This window comes from Cyanistes caeruleus, chromosome 2 (genome assembly GCF_971803275.1).
Source record: "Cyanistes caeruleus chromosome 2, bCyaCae1.hap1.1, whole genome shotgun sequence".
Classification (NCBI taxonomy): Eukaryota; Metazoa; Chordata; class Aves; order Passeriformes; family Paridae; genus Cyanistes; species Cyanistes caeruleus.
In genome coordinates, this window is record NC_141702.1 from 120,570,850 (window position 1) to 120,588,472 (window position 17,623).

Consider the following 17,623-nt stretch of genomic DNA (forward strand, 5'->3'; position numbering starts at 1 on the left):
ATTGTCAGAGGAATTCTGGCTGGAATGGGTTATAACACACCCAGAGGTGGAACAAATTGTGCTCCCGAACAGCTGGTCATAAAGCCAAGTTTAAAAGTGAAAGGAATGGTGTGAGGAAAAGGCTGAGGTCACGGGATTGCCTGGGATGGGGGAAAACCAGGATAGTGCTGGCTCTCCCATCACATGGAGCTCCAAGCCCTCCCCTGAACTCCTGTCTGCAGGCTGCCTGTACTCCCTGAGCCAGTTCCCCACATCTGATGGGGATTCAGAGGGAAAGAAAACCCAAAACTTACAGATTACAACACCATCAGCTTTGGACAGCTTTCCTCTTTAGAACAGCAGCAGGACTGGCTGGCTTCTTACCCCCAAAATGAAACCCTCTGAAGTCTTGATTTGGTAATTACAGCCCCAAAAAGAAACCCTCTGAAGTCTTGATTTGGTAATTACAGCCCCAAAAAGAAACCCTCTGAAGTCTTGATTTGGTAATTACAGCCCCAAAAAGGAACCCTCTGAAGTCTTGATTTGGCATTTACGTTTGGCACACTTATCCTGACAGAGGCCACCCCCAGGCACTGTCTGCTCTCCAGACACACCCTCAAATGTCAGCAGAAACAAAGTGTGGGTGCAAGCGCTGTCCCTTCCTCTGGGCTACCCCCCTGGACTCTCCCTGATCCCAGCCACCCTCTGTCCCGAGCTAAGTGGGATTCAGAAGGAATGCCAGCTCTGTGAGGCAGAGGAGGACCCCCCTCCAGAGACCCAGCGGGGCTCTCGTGCAGCAGCCGTGTGGAAGGAAGGCTGGAGTATCTGGAAGCGATATCTCTTGTGATAAAACTAAACTGCTCACTCCTCATCCACGGCCTCTTTTGAAGCCATTGAAAACAGACCTTCAAACATGATACTTTAGCTGCAGCTTTATTAATTCCTAGCCATTTGATTAAGAATATTCTCTCCTGGATCTTTTATTATCTTCAAGATCTTCCTCTCATTCTTCCTGCTCAGCTTAAGAAGGAGATTATTTCTTTTTCTTAAATCTGATTAATCTAGCAAGGTAAGAGAACAAGGATCAACTTTTCAATATTTCAAAGAGACAAGCCACTGGGAGATACAAAATTTCTGATTAGAGAGATTTACAGCAATCCTAAAACACACACGGAGCTGATTACATCGTGAGAGAAGCTTAAATTCATCGACAGTAAGACAAACTACAGCTTCTCCCTGCTGTCCTAAGTCCACTCTCAGATTTATGGCCAGATTTGAATATAAAAAAATGTTAATGAATATGCTCTACCCATGTGCTGTCCTGGCTGTAATTGCAACGTGCTCTTGAGTTGGAACAAGGCAACGTGGATGAGGACAGCAGGAGCTGACACTTCACTTACGGCAAATCCAGCTCAAGGAATTTGTTGTGTCTTTCCATTTATTTTAATAAAGAACTTCAGCTGGTACAAGCTTAGTTATTAAAGACTGAAAAAGGGGGACACACAATCAGAAAAACCAGAGCTACACAAACCTTGGTTTTGCCTAAATGTGAGGGCAGCTTTGATCACACAGAGATCAATCTAAACATTTACAAATGTGCTGAGAAAGGCAAATCTGCTCTTGGAGAGAGCTGCCCCAAAGTGTTACAGATGTAATTGCTGTTTAAATTACAGCAAAATTAAATTAAATTAAACACATTAAATTCATGTGTTTGCTTTTCAATGAGAGCTCTTAAAGGGTTATCTTAAAGGGAACCCAAACCGAGGTTCCCAGAGCCTCAGGACAGGTCACATCCAGGAGTTTGGTGCAGACACTGGAAGAGCCAGTGCTGCTGGAGCTCAGCATTAGAGGAAACTGTTAAGCCCACAGCCCCCCTTTTTTTCTATAAAAATTCCCAAACAGATTCTTGGACCTTAATTATCCCCCACTAAAAACCCACTTCTCACAGTGATGGGTAAAACAAACCTCCCAGCTGGCTGAGAGGGCCTGAAATCCCAGCTGTGACCAAAGCACAGCAGCAGCTCAGGGTTTGAAGGGAGCCTGCCTGAAGGTGGGGGACAGAAAGCCCCGGAAAAGCAGCGCTGCAGGGCCTGCTGCAGGCAGGGCACACGTGCAGTCACACATGGAAGGGCTCAGCCCCCTGTCCCTCGGCTCCTCTGCTGGGCTCCCACCCTGCAGCCCCTTCCAGGGGCTCCCCCAGGTGAGCACACCTCGGCAGCAGCAGGCAGACCCAGAACACTCCCCCAGGTGAGCACAGCTCGGCAGGAGCAGCAGGCAGACCCAGCACGCTCCCCCAGGTGAGCACACCTCGGCAGGAGCAGCAGACAGACCCAGCATGCTCCCCCAGGTGAGCACAGCTCGGCAGGAGCAGCAGGCAGACCCAGCACCCTCCCCAAACTGAGCACAGCTCGGCAGGAGCAGCAGGCAGACCCAGCACGCTCCCCCAGGTGAGCACACCTCGGCAGGAGCAGCAGACAGACCCAGCAAGCTCCCCAAACTGAGCACACCTCGGCAGCAGCAGCAGGCAGACCCAGCACGCTCCCCCAGGTGAGCACAGCTCGGCAGCAGCAGCAGGCAGACCCAGCACCCTCCCCAAGGTGAGCACACCTTGGCAGGAGCAGCAGGCAGACCCAGCACGCTCCCCCAGGTGAGCACACCTCAGCAGGAGCAGCAGGCAGACCCAGCACGCTCCCCCAGCCCTCCGAACCAGCGAGAGGGGAGGGCAGAACGCAGCCAGCACAGGCCAGCAGAAGGGAACACGAATTATCTGGACAAGCCAAGGGGAAAAGCAGCTCGGGGAGCAAGAACCGCAGGGTTTGCCTCCTCGGGAAGGCTCTGAGGAGGAGAACCTGCCACGCTCAGGGCACAGTAAATCCACCAACTCGAGCTTGCTGCTGAAGGGAGAGCCCACATGGTCCCTGTCCCCTCCCGTGTGTCCCCCGGGATGGCACAACACCACCCCCGTGCCCGCAGGGAGGAACCAGCCCGAAAAGACCCGACCAAACATCACTTGAGCCGCAGCACTGCCTGGAGAGGCACCTGGGCGAGGAGCCCTGTGCCAGAGGGCTGAAACCTGCCGGTGCCACAGCCACGGAGAGCCAGACTTACAGAATGCCTTCGGAAATATCCGCTCCCTGCTCGGGGAGCTCATCCTGGCCCGGGAGCCACCGGCACAAACCCGAGTTCATCCTGGCCTGGGAGCCACCGGCACCGGGACAAACCCGAGTTCATCCTGACCTGGGAGCCACCGGCACCGGGACAAACCCGAGTTCATCCTGGCCTGGGAGCCACCGGCACCGGCACAAACCCGAGTTCATCCTGACCTGGGAGCCACCGGCACCGGGACAAACCCGAGTTCATCCTGGCCTGGGAGCCACCGGCACCGGGACAAACCCCGCCGGAGTTCTGGGAGCCACCGGCACCGGCACAAACCTTTCCGCCGGTGCCGCTCCCGCCGAGCAGCGCAAGCACGGGCTCGGTGTGAGCGCTGCCTGCAGCATCACAGGCAGCGCTGCTCCCAGCGAGCCTGCCCGCGGCTTCGGGCCCGCAAAGAGCCAGCTGTGGAGCAGCGGGCAGTGCGACAAACACCGGAGACACAGCAGCGAGCGGGCACTCCCGCTGTCCCCGCGGCAGCAGCGCCACAGGCCGCCCCGCTGCGGGCGGCAGCCGGGGCCGTGCGGGGGCCGGGGCTCCAGCGGACCGGCCGGAGAAGGGCAGAGGGGAGGAGAGGCCCCATTCCCACCCCTCCTCCCATTCCCGGCCCCGCCGCCCATCCCCGGCCCTCCACGTGCCCGTTCCTGCCGGGAGCGCTCCGGCCCGCCCGCCGCACCGATCCGGCCGCCGGGAGAACTGCCCCCAAAACCCCCCCGAGCCTCCCCGAATCCTAAACAACACCCCAAACAAAGCCCCAGCCCAGCCACCCACCCGCCTTGGAAAGGCCTCGGGGCGGCCCTCGGGGGCACGGCGGGCTCTCGGCACCGAGCCCCCGCGCCCGCCCCGCCGAGCCCGGGTGCCGTGCCGGGCGGCCGGCTCACCTTCTCCTCGATGCAGTTGACGATGATGGAGGGGTACTTGCGGCTGAGCCAGCGGAAGAAGGCCGGGACCCCCATGGCGGGCGCGGGACGGGCCGCGGCGAGCGGCACCGGCGGCACTTCCGGGGTCGGGGGGCGGCGCGGGGCACGCCGGGAAGGGCGGCGGGCGGGGGCGGGCGGTCACGTGGGGCGCGCGAGCGTGGCGCCGCCGCCGCCATCTTGGGTGCGGGCTGAGGGCGCAGCCATGGCGGCCTGAGGGAAGCGGGGGCTGTGAGGGGACGATCCCCCTAAAGCGCGTCCGGACAGCTCCTGGGGCACGAACGGGACACCCAGAGGGGAAAAGCAAAGCCTGAGAGCACAAAAAAGGATATCCAGGAGGAAAAGCGAAGCTGAGGGACGGCTAAACTAGGCAGCCCAGCTGCCGCCCTCACACTTGACGAAGACACAGAAGTGTTCCTTGTGATCTTTCCTTCAAAAACAGCCTAAACGAGCAGTGTAGCAGGAGAATCGCCCTCCCTCAGCACCCTGTTAAAAAGCAAGCGTGAGGTGCTTTAGGCTGTGCACCCACGGCAGCGTTTCCCAACAAGTCAGTAATTAAGAGAGACATGGATTATTTATTTATTCCAGCACTGCACGAGCTGCGTTCTTGGTGTTTTCCCTAAATGCAGCACAACCAGCCAGACTTCCAACACCATTATTTATACTCAGAAATCCAGAGCTGGCAATTTACCGAGCACAGCCCCTCATTTAGGATTGATCAGAAAAGTACAGGAAAGTACAGCCAACTCCCCCACATGCTCACGGGGAGGCTCTGCACCTCTTTTTGACCTACGGGTGTGAATTTTAGTGTTACAACGAACATGGTTCTACTGTAGGGCACACGGAATTCGGGTGTTTGGCCAAGTTAGGAAGGTACACGTAGGCATCAACATCTGGATCTGCTACACCCTTAAAGCCTGCTAGTTCCAGGGTGTCCTTGAGGAAGGGGTGCACTAATTAGGTCTCTGTGTGAAAGTCTACAAAGATCTTACATTAAACAACATCCCGACTTCAGACAATTCCGACTGGTCCCGCGCTTGGCGACAACTGGAGCGATTCAGGGCACGGCTGCCCTGTGCCCTCCGAGGGGACGCTGCCAGCGGGGAAGGGCTCCGTGTGATGCGTGAGCCCCGTCCCCTCGCTCTGCCCGCGGCATAAGCAAATACTGTTAATTCATGGCCAGCCATAATGGAATTAAACAGCCGGGAATTAAACGGGATTAACACGAGGTGGGTTTTGCTCTGCCGCGGCCCGTCGCCGCACACCGGCTCCCTTTGCAGGGCAGCCGCGGGGCCGGGGCTGGGAGCAGTTATTTAACAAAAATAACAGAATCTCAGCGGTGCTTGTGGAGTCAATGCCGCCCGTTTGGGGAGCGGAGGGGAGCCACGGTACCCGGCTAATTCTCTGTAGAACAAATTAACCCAATATTGTGTCTCTCATTATTCTTATCCTCACTCGGCTGTTGTTAAGCCGTTTTCTGTTGTCGTTCCTCTCAATAAAATCTGTGACTTGAATAAATTTCCCCTGCAACTTTGTAGTGGCACCACACCTGTGGTATCAGCCGAAGATTGTCCTTTATCTGTTCCTTACAAAACATTCCCTGATTGAAGCTTCCTATTGTAGCGCTTCTCCTCCCGGAATTTTGTAGGGAGCACGGCAGCTTAGCGCGAGCGTTTTGTTTGTATTGATGAGCAATCAGTTGTTTTTCTGATAATGCCCAAGAAAACAGAAGGCTGGCTGAGGCAAATGAAACGCAATCGTCTTATCTCATAATTACCTGGCTAAGCAAGCACTGGAAAAATTAATACTGCAGCAGACAGTTCCTTGAAAAGTTGTTCTGAGCAGCAGCGGCAGCTGTGCCGGGCCGCGAGCCTGGCTCTCACCTGGCAGCAGCGCATCCAGGAGCGCAGCACACCCGCGGCAGGAGCAGGAGCAGGAGCAGGGCAGGCTTCCCGCTCGGGCCCTTTCCTGGCATGAGCGGCGTGCCGATGGGAATCTGCTGGGGCTGCACTGACGGCAGTCCCCCTGCCCGTCAGCGTCACCTGCCACCAGCGCCGGGCTGCCGGCCTGACAGCTGTGAAGGAGCAGGGGGAAGTTGACTGGCAGGACGTTTTGCATCTAATGAGTCTGTGCACAATAAGAGTATCCTAAATAATGCTCCGGAGGAAGCCGGCTATCGCTGCGACGCCGAGAGGCAGAGATTGCCTGCGCGCGGCTCCGCAGCCATCTGTCAGCTGTCACGGGCCGCTGTCGGGGCTGAGGCAGCCCGTGTCATGCAGCAGACAGAAAGTGGGCTGACACCAGCAGAGTCACTCAGGAGGAGCTCAGAGCTGCAAACACTGCGCCGCTGAGGCAGCGTTCCCCGGCAGCCTTGCTGCATTTTTCCAGTGGGGCTGCTCCTCCTCTCCATGCACCTGCCAGGCCTTGAGCACTGTGCCAACCCCACAGCACAGGGCTTCCTCTGCAGGCAGCAGTCCTGGAGCACACAGGGAGTCAGAGTGGTAAAAAGGACATTAAAGCCCTGAGTAAAGTCTGGTTTTAGTCACAGAATCACAGAATTACTGGGCTGGAAGAGACTTTCAAGTCCAACCCATGCCCTAACACCGCCTCAACTAAACCATGGCACTGAGTGCCACATCCAGTCTCTTTATTTTAACACATCCAGGGATGGTGACTCCACCACCTCCCCAGGCAGACCATTCCAGCACTTTATCACTCTTTCCATGCCCAGCAGTCTCCCAGGGTGTCAGCCCTGGTCACAGACTCACGCAGCTCCATCCTTGGTGCGGCAGATTTCCCAGTTCCCAGAACATTCCAGGCTGCCCCCTCACCGCTGGCAGACGGAAACCCACAGCAGGTGGCTGTGCCAATGGCTCCTGCTCAGTTCTGAGCAAGCCTTCTGCAAGTCATTTTGTGCTGTTGAGCTCTCGGCCTACACGTTCCTCTTATTGAACTGAATGTTGTTCCCATTTCCAGCTGGGTTTTGAGGGATGGGGTGCAGGGATTGGTGGCCGTGTCGGGAGACGTGGGGCTGCAGCACAGCACAGCTTAATTGGGGTGCTGCTTTCTGCTTTTGAACTTGTCATCATTTATGAACAGCTTTAACGTGTCCCCTGGTTTCTCCCTCCCAAAGAAAATCTCATCTTTAACGAACTTAATTTTAGATAAAAGGAATGAAAAGAAGAAAATTAAAAATGCATGAAGCTCCTGGAGTCATCCAATTACTTGATGTCCACACAGCAATGCCAGCACAGATTTCACAAAGCAAGGAAAAGCGGGAAAGCACTGGGGCTCACCACATGTAAATGCTGCTCTGTTCCAAAATGTGCTGAATTACAAATGGACGTTTTATGCATTTCTTCTTCTTGATCTGCTGCAGAAGAAGATAAAGATCAAACATGCCAGCCTGCCCCAGCAGTGCCTGTCTGCATACCCACAATGCTTGTCTGCTTCTTCCCAAAGCCCGTCTAGCGCTGGAGTCCCAGTGCTGGGACATCCTGAGCCTCGGGAGGGGACTGTCACACAGCAGCCTCCCTGTCAGAGCAGGAAAACACTGCAGGGCAGAGCGAGCACACAGACAATGGATGGGACTCTTTATGTTTATTTGCTATCTAAATTTTCTTTGCCAATAAAGTGACGAGCAGCGCTTCGGCCCGCGGCACACTCACTGTGCGAAAGAAAATACAGTTTGTTCCTTCCCTCCCAGAAGCCGGTGGGAGAACCTCAGTCATAGAAGTCATCGAAGTCGTCTGAATCCGCGCCGTGGGTCTGTGGGCGCAGAGCAGCCTCGAGCTCGGAGCTGCTGTCGTCAGATTCGCCCCAGAACGCTGCGGGTGAGGAGACAGAGAGCGGAGGTGTAACGCCTTTCCCGTGGCCGTGCTGTTTGTCACAGCAGTCAGCAGGGGACCCGTCCCGAGGGCTGGGAGTTGGGAGCCGCAGCCCCAGGTGCGCGTGTCCGGCGCGGTGTCCGGCAGCGGAGCGGCTGTGCCGGACAGCGGCCTCATTCAGCGCTCCCACTCCATTGTGCCGCAAGGTAGCCGGGCAGAACATTTCCACTCCAAGCAATTTACTTGACCAGCTGCTGCCTGAATCACAGCTTTGTCTCTTCTCTTCCCCTTTCTCCCCACTACTTGACCCCGCGCTGAAGTCACCAGCGGGCCATGACATCACCGAGTTGGCACAAAAACGGCAATGATGTCACAAGTGAAAAATCAGCGCTTTGAGACCAGATCAGAGCCGGGCAGGCCTGATCTCGGTGGAGCACATGGCTTCAACCTCAGGCTCTGGGAATCAGCAAACCCTTTCACCGACAGCAGCGGGACCCCACGGCAGCTCAGAGAGCTGAGAGATTTCTGGAGACGTGAATTCTTTTGACCCACGGATAGGACAGGGCGGGAAGCGTAGCACATGAAGTCAGGGCCACGGTGGCTGACAGAGCCGTGCTCTCTGTTCCCACCAAACCCAGAGGCCCAGGGCTCAGCCAGCGGGAGGAGGAAGGCTGTCACGCTCACACAGACACCGTGGCTCGTGTTTGAGGCACTTTGGTGCCTCTGACGGCACCAGCTCCACGAACACCTTATCTACAAATGCAGCAGCTGCACCTTTCATCCTCCATCCCCGGCCCCCTGGGCCGCGGGGCTGCGCTCTGCTGGGAACATCAGAGCCGGCCCCGCGCTCGCTCCCATGCTGAACGGCTCCGAGACAGAAAAGGGGCCGGGGACGCTGGAGCCTTTCAAGTGCCACCAAAGCAGCCGTCCTTGATGGCACCAGTAGCTCGGTTCAATGGCACACCTCTGAAAGCGGGCCGTTCCGCACTGCCAGCGCCCGCAGCAGGGCTCCAGGCAGCCCTGGCAGGGGGAACGGGGGAACCGGAATGTGCGGGCAGCGAAAACACGCAGGGCCCAGACACCAATTCACAACAAAACCAGCCTGGCCACAGACAAAACCATCCAGCTGCAGCCACCCACCTCCCAGGGCACCGGGAAGACCAAGGAAGCCGCAGGTTTCTCTTTCTCCTTCAGGTTCCCTCCACCTGCTGTTCACTGGTGTTTGAATAAAGCCTGCAAAGATCCCACCACCCGCCCCACAAACACCTCCTCCTCCTCCTGTCTGCCCTGGGTCTGTCCTCCTCAGCTCCCTGCTGGCTCCCCCAGGGGACAGGGAAACTCCATGCTTCCCCTTCTCCGTACTTTATACAGCTCGTAACGTTGTTCTGGGAGGGCTTCTGTGGTATGAATCTAACTGGAAAGACTTTAATTTTCGGTAGCGTAACATTCGTTTCTTACCTTTGGATTTTATGGCAGTTACTCTTTCCTTCCGCAGTTCAGTCCTGTAAAACATTTCCAACAATCAGCACAAGGTCTCCAATTAAAAAAGCAACAACCCAGTCACTTCTGTAACTATTTTTTTGTTTTTTTTCAAATAACTGTTTAATCACAGACTTCTTCACCTGAAAGGTGGGGAAATTCACGCGCAGGAGGGACGCTGGTCCAGCTGTTCCTGGAGCCATTCCCCGGTAGCAGCACTGATTTACACCAGCACTGAGCTGAGGCACAGAGGAGCAGGGCCCTGCCGAGCTGCTGCCGCCCTTCAGAGCAAAGTAGGGAAAGACAAAATCCAAATAAGACCAAATCCCCCCCAGTGCTGCTCCCTGCACTTCCTCCCTGTGCTCTCCTCCTGTCCCCAGCCCCAAGGCAATGCACAGCCTCTGCTGCCTTTGATCTACCTTGATGTGTGTGCAGCCCCAGCCTCCTCTGCTAAATGGCTGCTCTTGTGTCTGGAGCATCACAGGCCCTTTTGAATCGCTCAAACAAGCTGGAATCATTTTGATCTTTTGTGTGCAGCTCCTGCATTGTGTTGGGGCTGGGGAATAATCACACGGGGGCAAACACGGGGGAGAATTAACTGTTACAGCAGCAGTCCTGCAAGAAGCTCCAAAAATAAAGCTTCAGCTGATTTTAACAAGGAAGATCAAATAGGAGATATTTGGGGACATCACTGGGCCAACCAGTGAAATATAAGCCAATGTCAAGGTGCAGTTTGAAGCTGTGGCCTCAGTCACAACAGTGACTCTCTGAAATGTCTGTGGTTTGCTGTGTTTCGTTTAAAAACGTGGCAGCCCATACACAAGTGCTTAAAGTGGGGAGCTGCAAGTATTCCACAATTGCGGAGGCATTTGTGAAGGAGACCAAAAAAAAGCAGGGATGGTTCCTTGCTTGCGTTACCCTCGGTATTCAGTCAGAATTTGGGATTGCAGCTGGAAAGCCATGTGTAAAGTTTCACACATTGCAGCCACTCTTCCTTTTAACCCAGAGAAAGCTCCCACTGTTTAAATCCCGTTTCCTCTCCAAAAGCTCCCGCTTTGCGGACAGAAATTCCCAGAGAATATTAAACACAGCCCAGGTTCCACCCAGGTGCCAATCCAAGGCAGGAATGCCACTACCAAGTGACAGCTCTAGCAGAGTACTAATGCTGGTGCAACTCATCGTTACCTTATTCAGTAAAAAACTTTAAAACTGTTGGGCTTCAAAGGTGCCTCCAACATTCCTTTAGTGCACCATCCCACTGCCTTTCCCTTTTATTCCAAGCAAAACTCCACACTGCCTCATGCTCTCATTTCTTCAAAGGCTTTCACTTGACAGGATACCCAGAGAGGATTTGAAGCCGGAGCCTCTGGGCTGGTCCTGCCGAACACCCCAATCTCCTGCTCCCTTTGGCCACATCTCCTGGTCCTCAGCCCTTCCCAGGAGGTGCTCCAGGCACCCCAGGCTCAGCCCACAAAAACGTGCTCAAGGGGCTGCACTGTTTTCCCCGGGGTGTGGAGCAGGAGACCGCTGAGCTGCAGCTGCTGAGGTTCCTCCTGCAGATGCCGGCACAGGAACCATTTCAAGTAGCTGAGGAGGAGATCGGGGGCAGCAGCCACCGCTTCCCCTCGGCCACATCCCGGCCTGCTGCTGGGTGGGGAGCGTGGGGCTCCTGGGGTTTGCAGCTGGCTTCTCACAAAAGCCATTTGACAGCTGAGTCTGTCGGTTCTGTCCCACTTCCCTCCGTGGTTCAACCCCACAACAATCACCAGCCTTGGGTCTGGTGCTGAGGATCACACCGGTGCTGAGGAGTGCCCTCAGCTCCAGGGCTTGGTCCTCCAGATCCAGCTGAAGGATCCATACAGAAAGGACCACCATGGCTGCAGGAACATCTGGAGACCTCCCCACTGCCACCCCACCTTCCCACGATGAGAAAGGTGAAAGCTGGCAGGAGAGCAGGGATGTTTGTGCTCTTTCAAACACCACCCATTCCCCGGGATTCATCTTCCTACACCGTCTAACCCACTGGGTGTGGAATGGGGTTCACTCAAGCCCAGCCGTCCCCAGAGGAGGGAGACGGGGGCAGGCTGGCAGCAAAGGCTCGGAGAGCTGTGAGCACAGGGAAATGCCAGGCAGATGTGGAAAATGGAGCAGGGACATGGGAAAGGGGGACCTGCAGCTCCCCCGGCCCAAGCCTGGGCAGTGCTGCAGGGACTGAACTTTGGGGCGAGCTGTGCCGAGCTGGGAGATGCGGCGGCGCCGCGGTGTCGTGCAGCAGCTGCGCTCACCCGGCACACAATGGGCACAGACCTCCGCCGAGACATTTTCGGGCTACAAATGGAGCCAGGCCGGTTCCAGAGCCTCCACTAATCCCCCATCGTGACCCTCCGATATCCATTTACGCGTTTGCTTCTTCCCTAAAATAATTCCAAAGTGAACCCAGGCTCTGACAAAGGCAAAACCCAAACCGGTTTCACTTCAAAGAGCCTTTTAATCTCTCCGTTTCTCTGATGAAACGGGCTTTTTGTATTGAAGATGCTGCAAGAGTAAGGAACGAAAAAGCTCCAAGGAAATATTCTTTCCCCTATAAAGAAAATTAATATTAAGAGGAAAATACCGGGACAACAAGAGCCAAGTTAATCAAGGGAGCTTGCTGGAAAACAGCGGGAAACGTTTACTGTGGCCTGAGGGTCTTCTTGCTAAAGCACCTGTTGAACTTCTACATTTTAGTGTCAAGCAAAAAAGACACCCAGAAAAGCTGGAAAATCCTAAATGCCAAGGGATTTTCCCACCCTGGAAAACCGAGTACCTACAGTACATATTCTGGACAGCGTCACATAGGCAGTATAAGCTCAAAAGTCCATTCATGCCAGAGCTGGAGTAATAACACTGAATTTCAGTAATCACGCTGCGAGTAGCACAACCCTTATTTTGGGACACAAAGATTTCCATCGAGCTGCGCCTAAGACCGCTCTCTGTTTGGATTCACCACGCTGGAGAAAAGAACCCCCAGTGACACAAAGATGCATCACAGCGCTGCGAGGAAGCCGCGCAGGAGAGCAGGGGCAGTGCCAAAAAATCCACTGTTCCCTGTCTGCCGGGCCGGCAGATGTCGGTGCCTCTCCCCACAAACCTGGCGGGGCACCGCCGCCCCAACAGCGCTGCTTCTGCCGCAGCTGGGCGCGCAGGCAAAGGGAACAAAGCTCACACAAACAGCTGGAGCGGCACAGAACCCTCCTGGAATTCTCGGCCAGCTTCTCACCGAAGCCATCTGAGGACCGGGGGCGCATCGGGGGGGTAAAACCGCCGGACCCTGCCTTGTTCCTGGGTGCACCCCCAGGAATCCGGACCGACGCCACCGCGGCCTTTTCCCGGATTTCCACGGGAAACGCGTTGGTGCGTGTCCTGGGCACTGCCAGCCCCAGAGCCCCGCGCTGTCTCCTCGGAGCACAGCGGAGATTTTGGCGTCGGCTCGGGAAGGGGGAGTGGGGGACGCGCAGAGCCCGAGTGCCCCCCGATGGCCAAAGCCAGCGGGCCCGGGGACGATTAAGAGATGAATTCGACTCTGCCAACTTCTATTTGCATGTCGCTACAGCTGTGTCGGGCAACAGGGCTGAAAGGCAGCCTTTAGAGACCCCCCCCGGAGTCCTTCCAGAGGATTAATTAAAGTTTAAAATACTTTACACCGTCTTGGTGTCCTGACAAATCCGAAGCGGGCTTTGGTTCTCAGCTGATAACGCACCTTTAATCTGCAGATTATTTGGAAACGAGACGGCGCAAACAAGTCAAAGAAAAATAAAACGCCTGCATCCGAAATGGGGGATTCCCAGAAAGCGAGTGACCTCCACTGGCTGCATCCATCGCTACAGCCCCCCGGAATGCCACACACATCGCTGCCCACCCGCCTGCGCTCGCCGGCAGCCTCAGCCCTGACTTCTGATACCTCCCCTCCACCCCCCAGGACCGTGTGGCTTAAGGCGCTCCCGCCTGCCGCAGCACCCTGCCACCCCACCCAAAGGTGCGCCTCCCTGCACGGGAATATTCCCCCGGGAAAGCCAAGGAGCCGGGGAAAAGCGCTTTTCTTGCTGGAGGTAGAGCAGGCGGCGTTTGCGGGAGAAGAGGAAGCTCTGGCATGCACCGCCAAACAAAAGGGAACAAGTGGTCTTTACTCGGAGAGCAGCTTCCTATTAAGACTCACTCCGTCGTACATTATGCCTTTCATCCCCACTCAACCACAAAATGATTTTGCTGTAGGAAATACAATGGCAGAAAAAGATTTACATTGAAAGAATCTTTAATAATAAACTGTTGCAGATCTGCCTACTTCCCCATGATTTATAATACAATAAACATCGGATTCTATTAAGTCTCATGCACTGAAGACACGCACTGAAAACCCGAGTATGAAAGCCCTCAATTCTTCCCTTCTCCAGGCCCATAATAGTGAAACGAGCATGGATAAATGTGCTAAGAGTATCTCTTTGCATCTTTTATAGCTTGTGTGTATCAATCTGTAAAGCTTATTAAGAAAGTCATTGCTATGCAAAGCAGCACCCAATCTCTTTCTCTTGCTTTTCAACAGCGCGCAGTGTTTAGCCAATAGGGCCGGGCCCCGGCCCCTCATTCCGCATTCATAACATGCAACATTTGCACAATGTGTATCTCAAAGGCTGCTGAATAGAAAGCCTTAATACTCATGTAAACAACTGCAAACCAATTACTTAATGAATCAGGCCCACACATAATGAGGTGCCAGACAAAGAGCTATAAATGCATTTTTGCGCCCGAGCCTCCGCTTTAAAGTAAAATCCCTCAGCTGTAGTTTGGGCTTAACTGGCACATGATAATTATTGTCTGGGGGACATCAGAGGAGCCACGGTTTTTATTCCGGTCCGGCGGGGTCCGCGCCGAGGTCACTCATCAGCTCAGTGACAAAACGCGGCAAAGGAGAATTTATAAAGTGCCACGGCCGAGCTCGCAGGGATGTTTATTCTCAAGTAGTGGGTTTGAGACCACTTGTGAAAGCAATAAAGCCCGAGGAGTGGCTGCCGGGAGCAGAGCTGCCGCAAACAGCTCTGCCTCTTCCTCCTCGCCGCGCCGCGCTCCGGCCAGCCCAGGCCCGCTGCTCCCGAACCCCGCCGTGGCCGCCGGCCGCTCACAAAAACCAACCCCTGCACAGACTCACACATTGAGCACCGTGGCTTTTTAAAGCAGCATCACCGCGTGCCCCTGCACAAAGCTGCTGAGCACCGAGACACAGGCCTGCAATTACAGACCACAGGGAATTATTTCAAGTCCATTACAAATTGAAATTGGAGAAAAAGAAAAAATAAGGGAAAAAAAAAAAAAATGCACAGCACCTAACCGAGGCAGAAGTGGCTGTGGCCACGACCAGCAGCGTTTAGCTAGGACAGTTTTTATTTTAAATAAAAAACAGGTAATTTTAAATTACACATTTTATTCAGCCACAGTGATCCTGTAAGTAAGTCCTCAGGGCCCTGTCCCTGGTCTTCCAGCTGTCCCAGGCTTCAGGGAAGAGCTAAAATGTACCAGTTCAAAAACTCATCTACAGGAACACCCCTGCATCTCACAGCACAAGGCAGGATAACTTGGCTCACCATTCTCAAAGTTCCAGAAAATATGAAAAGAGAAAACCATTTGACCCAAGATGGTAAGATTTAATCCCCCACAGCAGCAGGGACGCCAGTCATCGATGCTGGGTTACAGCTCCTATTTAATGTGCTCAAATGATAGAAATTCTGTGCAATTGCAGAATCAGAACTGGCCTCACCCACAGCAGCCCGTGGAGCAGGAGGATTAAAAGCAGGGAGGAACTGATATCCTGAGGTATGAGTTCAGAAGCTGCAGTGCTCGATTATAGAAACAGCAACCTTAACCCCGGTCCGAGCACAGAAGTAAATCAGGGGAGCTTCAGCCCTTTCCTGCCTCATGGAACCGTTCCCAGTGTCACAGCCTCACCTGGAGAAGGGAGGAGCGCTTCCATCCAGCGAGGAGCTGCTGTCCGAGCGTCCCAGGCTGTCGCTTCCTTCGGGCCTGGCGTGGCCGCGATCCCCACCTGTGCAGGAAAAACAGGGGCTCTCAACTTCACAAGCTGCCAATTGCGTTAAGCAGAAAGGTTATTTTTGTTCTCCTTCCCCTTAAATGTAGATTATTTTGGAATGTTACAGTTCTGTCAGTATTACTTGATACCTCTGTGTTTTCAACCATTCTCTTGAATTAGACAAAAATTAATAAATGCTATAGAAATCGAATTAAACACCTATCTTGAGATTTTTATGACTTAAACAGCCAAACACCCAACTATTTCAAAACCTTTTATCCCCACTTTCCTTTCTCCTCTTTCCCCTTGCTCTGTGGATCTCATTTCTATTCTGCAAAGATTGATTTAAAAAAAAAAAAAAAAAGAAGAGGCAAATGGATTCATTCACTGGAGTCAGACAATTGCTCATCTTTGTATTCATTTCCAAAGCAGACGATGCTCAAGCACAAACCCCACTTTAAAAGGCTGCTTCACACATATATATATATATATATATATATATATATATATATATATATATATATATATATATTTTTATATGTATGTTTTTATCTACAGCTCTGAAACCATAACCAAGCCCTGCTGTCAGCACTGTCCCAAGCCAGGACAGTTCAGTATTTCTGTCCACACTGGATTCTGCACTTCCTAACTGGCTGTGCACATTCCCAGTCCCTTCTGCACTCGGACTGCAGCAGCAAAAATCCTGCTCGCTCTCACACTTCCAGCAAACAGCTGCCAGAGCCTGCCCAAGAGGAGAGGGAAATCAAGAATGAGAGGGGAAAAAGAGAAAGGGGGTAAAAAAAAAATAATTACCCCCCCTTTCCCACGATGTATCCCAGCTCATGGCATTGCCTCTCCCAAAAGCAGCGCTCAAAGCTGCTGCTGCCTCTGCCTAAAGAAGGGTGAAGAATCTCCACCCAGAATTCACAACTCCAGGAATCCTCCCTGCGAGGTCCCTCAGGAGCTCAAGTGCCCAACACGAGCTGCTGGATGGCATCATCCACTCTGACCGGAGCGCAGTGTCCAGCCTGGCGCTGGCCCGAGGAACCTCCTCCGTCCCAGACGCGTCACACCATATCAAACACGGCAAAATATCAAAATATAAAATATCAAAAAATATCAAACACATCTGAGTGAGACTCATGAAATGCCTTGATTGGTGCACTGCGAGCAGCACCTCGGAATCCTCCAGGAGGGCCTCAGGGGAGGGAGGGACACGTGGCTGTGGGAAAAGAGGTGGCAGGATTGTTGGCTTGTTCCAGGTGGCCTGAATCCAGCTTGTGCTCCTTCGTGTTCCCAAATAACACACAAAGAAGGGCTGATTTTGATTTCATAATGGGGCTTTTCCTCCCTACTCCTACAGGAGATTTTAGACCTGGAGAGCAGCTGGGGGTGACATCCCCCAGCTCCGTAAAGCAGAGCCCAAGGAGTGGAGCAGCTACACCATTTTTATTCAAATCCTCTACGGCCTTAACGCCTGCTCAAATCAAAGACACGTGAAGGGGAGAGAGAGAATCTGGTTTTGTTAAAGATTTAACAAACCTGCCCCTTCAATAAAATCAGCAATTTCCTACTCATAAATGAGACTCTTAAACAGTCATCCAGCAAACAAGAAATAATGGGTTTTATCCTTCTTAATCTCGTATTATTCGCCTACCTCAGGAACAGCCGAAGAGCCGAACAATTTCTTTGACGCGCCTTCCCCGATAAAAAGCAAAGCAGCCAGGGAGGAGCTGAGGAGGAGCCGTGCTCTCCCTCAGTATCCTCACATAACCTGGTGCCACAGGGCCATCCCTTTAAAGGATGAGAGGCATTAAAGAACCAACGCAAATACTTCTGGAATATTCCCAGATACTCGAGGAAATCGATGTCTTGGTTCTCTTTTTTATGTAAAATAAGAAAAATTAACCAAAACTCCAGAAGCATTCCCAAAGTGCCATCCTAAAGACTGCATCCACAGGGCTCTCACGGTGAAGTCCATCAATCCCCAAAGCCCCAGAAGCCTCCTGGTGTTTCAAACCAACACTTCAAAAATGCGGTAACAACTGAAATAAAAAAACCAAAACAGCCCAGATTTGTATCCTTTAAGCTCAGTAAAAGTCATACAGCAAAATAGTCATGTACAGATGGCCGTCAAATTTCAATTCATCTAAACCCCTGAAAACAAGGTGTGTGAGCCCAAAAGCCAACACACAAGAGATGTGGGTTCT

At 53.4% G+C, this 17,623-nt stretch overlaps 2 protein-coding genes across 8 annotated transcripts in view; both read right to left on the reverse strand.

Annotated features, from left to right (window-relative positions):
• XRN2 (5'-3' exoribonuclease 2) overlaps positions 1 to 4,168 on the reverse strand; it is a 32,840-nt gene extending 28,672 nt beyond the window's left edge. Inside the window, exon 1 of the mRNA XM_086879344.1 lies at positions 4,014 to 4,168. Within this exon, the coding sequence (XP_086735470.1) occupies positions 4,014 to 4,088 (75 nt within the window). The 5' untranslated portion in view covers positions 4,089 to 4,168. The remainder of the gene's footprint in view (positions 1 to 4,013) is intronic.
• Positions 4,169 to 7,634: 3,466 nt separating this feature from the next.
• KIZ (kizuna centrosomal protein) overlaps positions 7,635 to 17,623 on the reverse strand; it is a 62,094-nt gene continuing 52,105 nt past the window's right edge. For 5 of the 7 annotated variants that reach the window (XM_086879345.1, XM_086879348.1, XM_086879350.1 and 2 more), the window contains 3 exons: positions 15,332 to 15,428; positions 9,335 to 9,378; positions 7,635 to 7,876 (listed from right to left, as the gene is read on the reverse strand). In XM_086879345.1, the coding sequence (XP_086735471.1) occupies positions 7,773 to 7,876; positions 9,335 to 9,378; positions 15,332 to 15,428 (245 nt within the window). In that variant the 3' untranslated portion in view covers positions 7,635 to 7,772. Of the gene's footprint in view, positions 7,877 to 9,334; positions 9,379 to 13,628; positions 14,615 to 15,331; positions 15,429 to 17,623 lie in introns of those variants that run through there. The other 2 variants (XM_086879346.1, XM_086879352.1) reach the window with 1 other exon arrangement.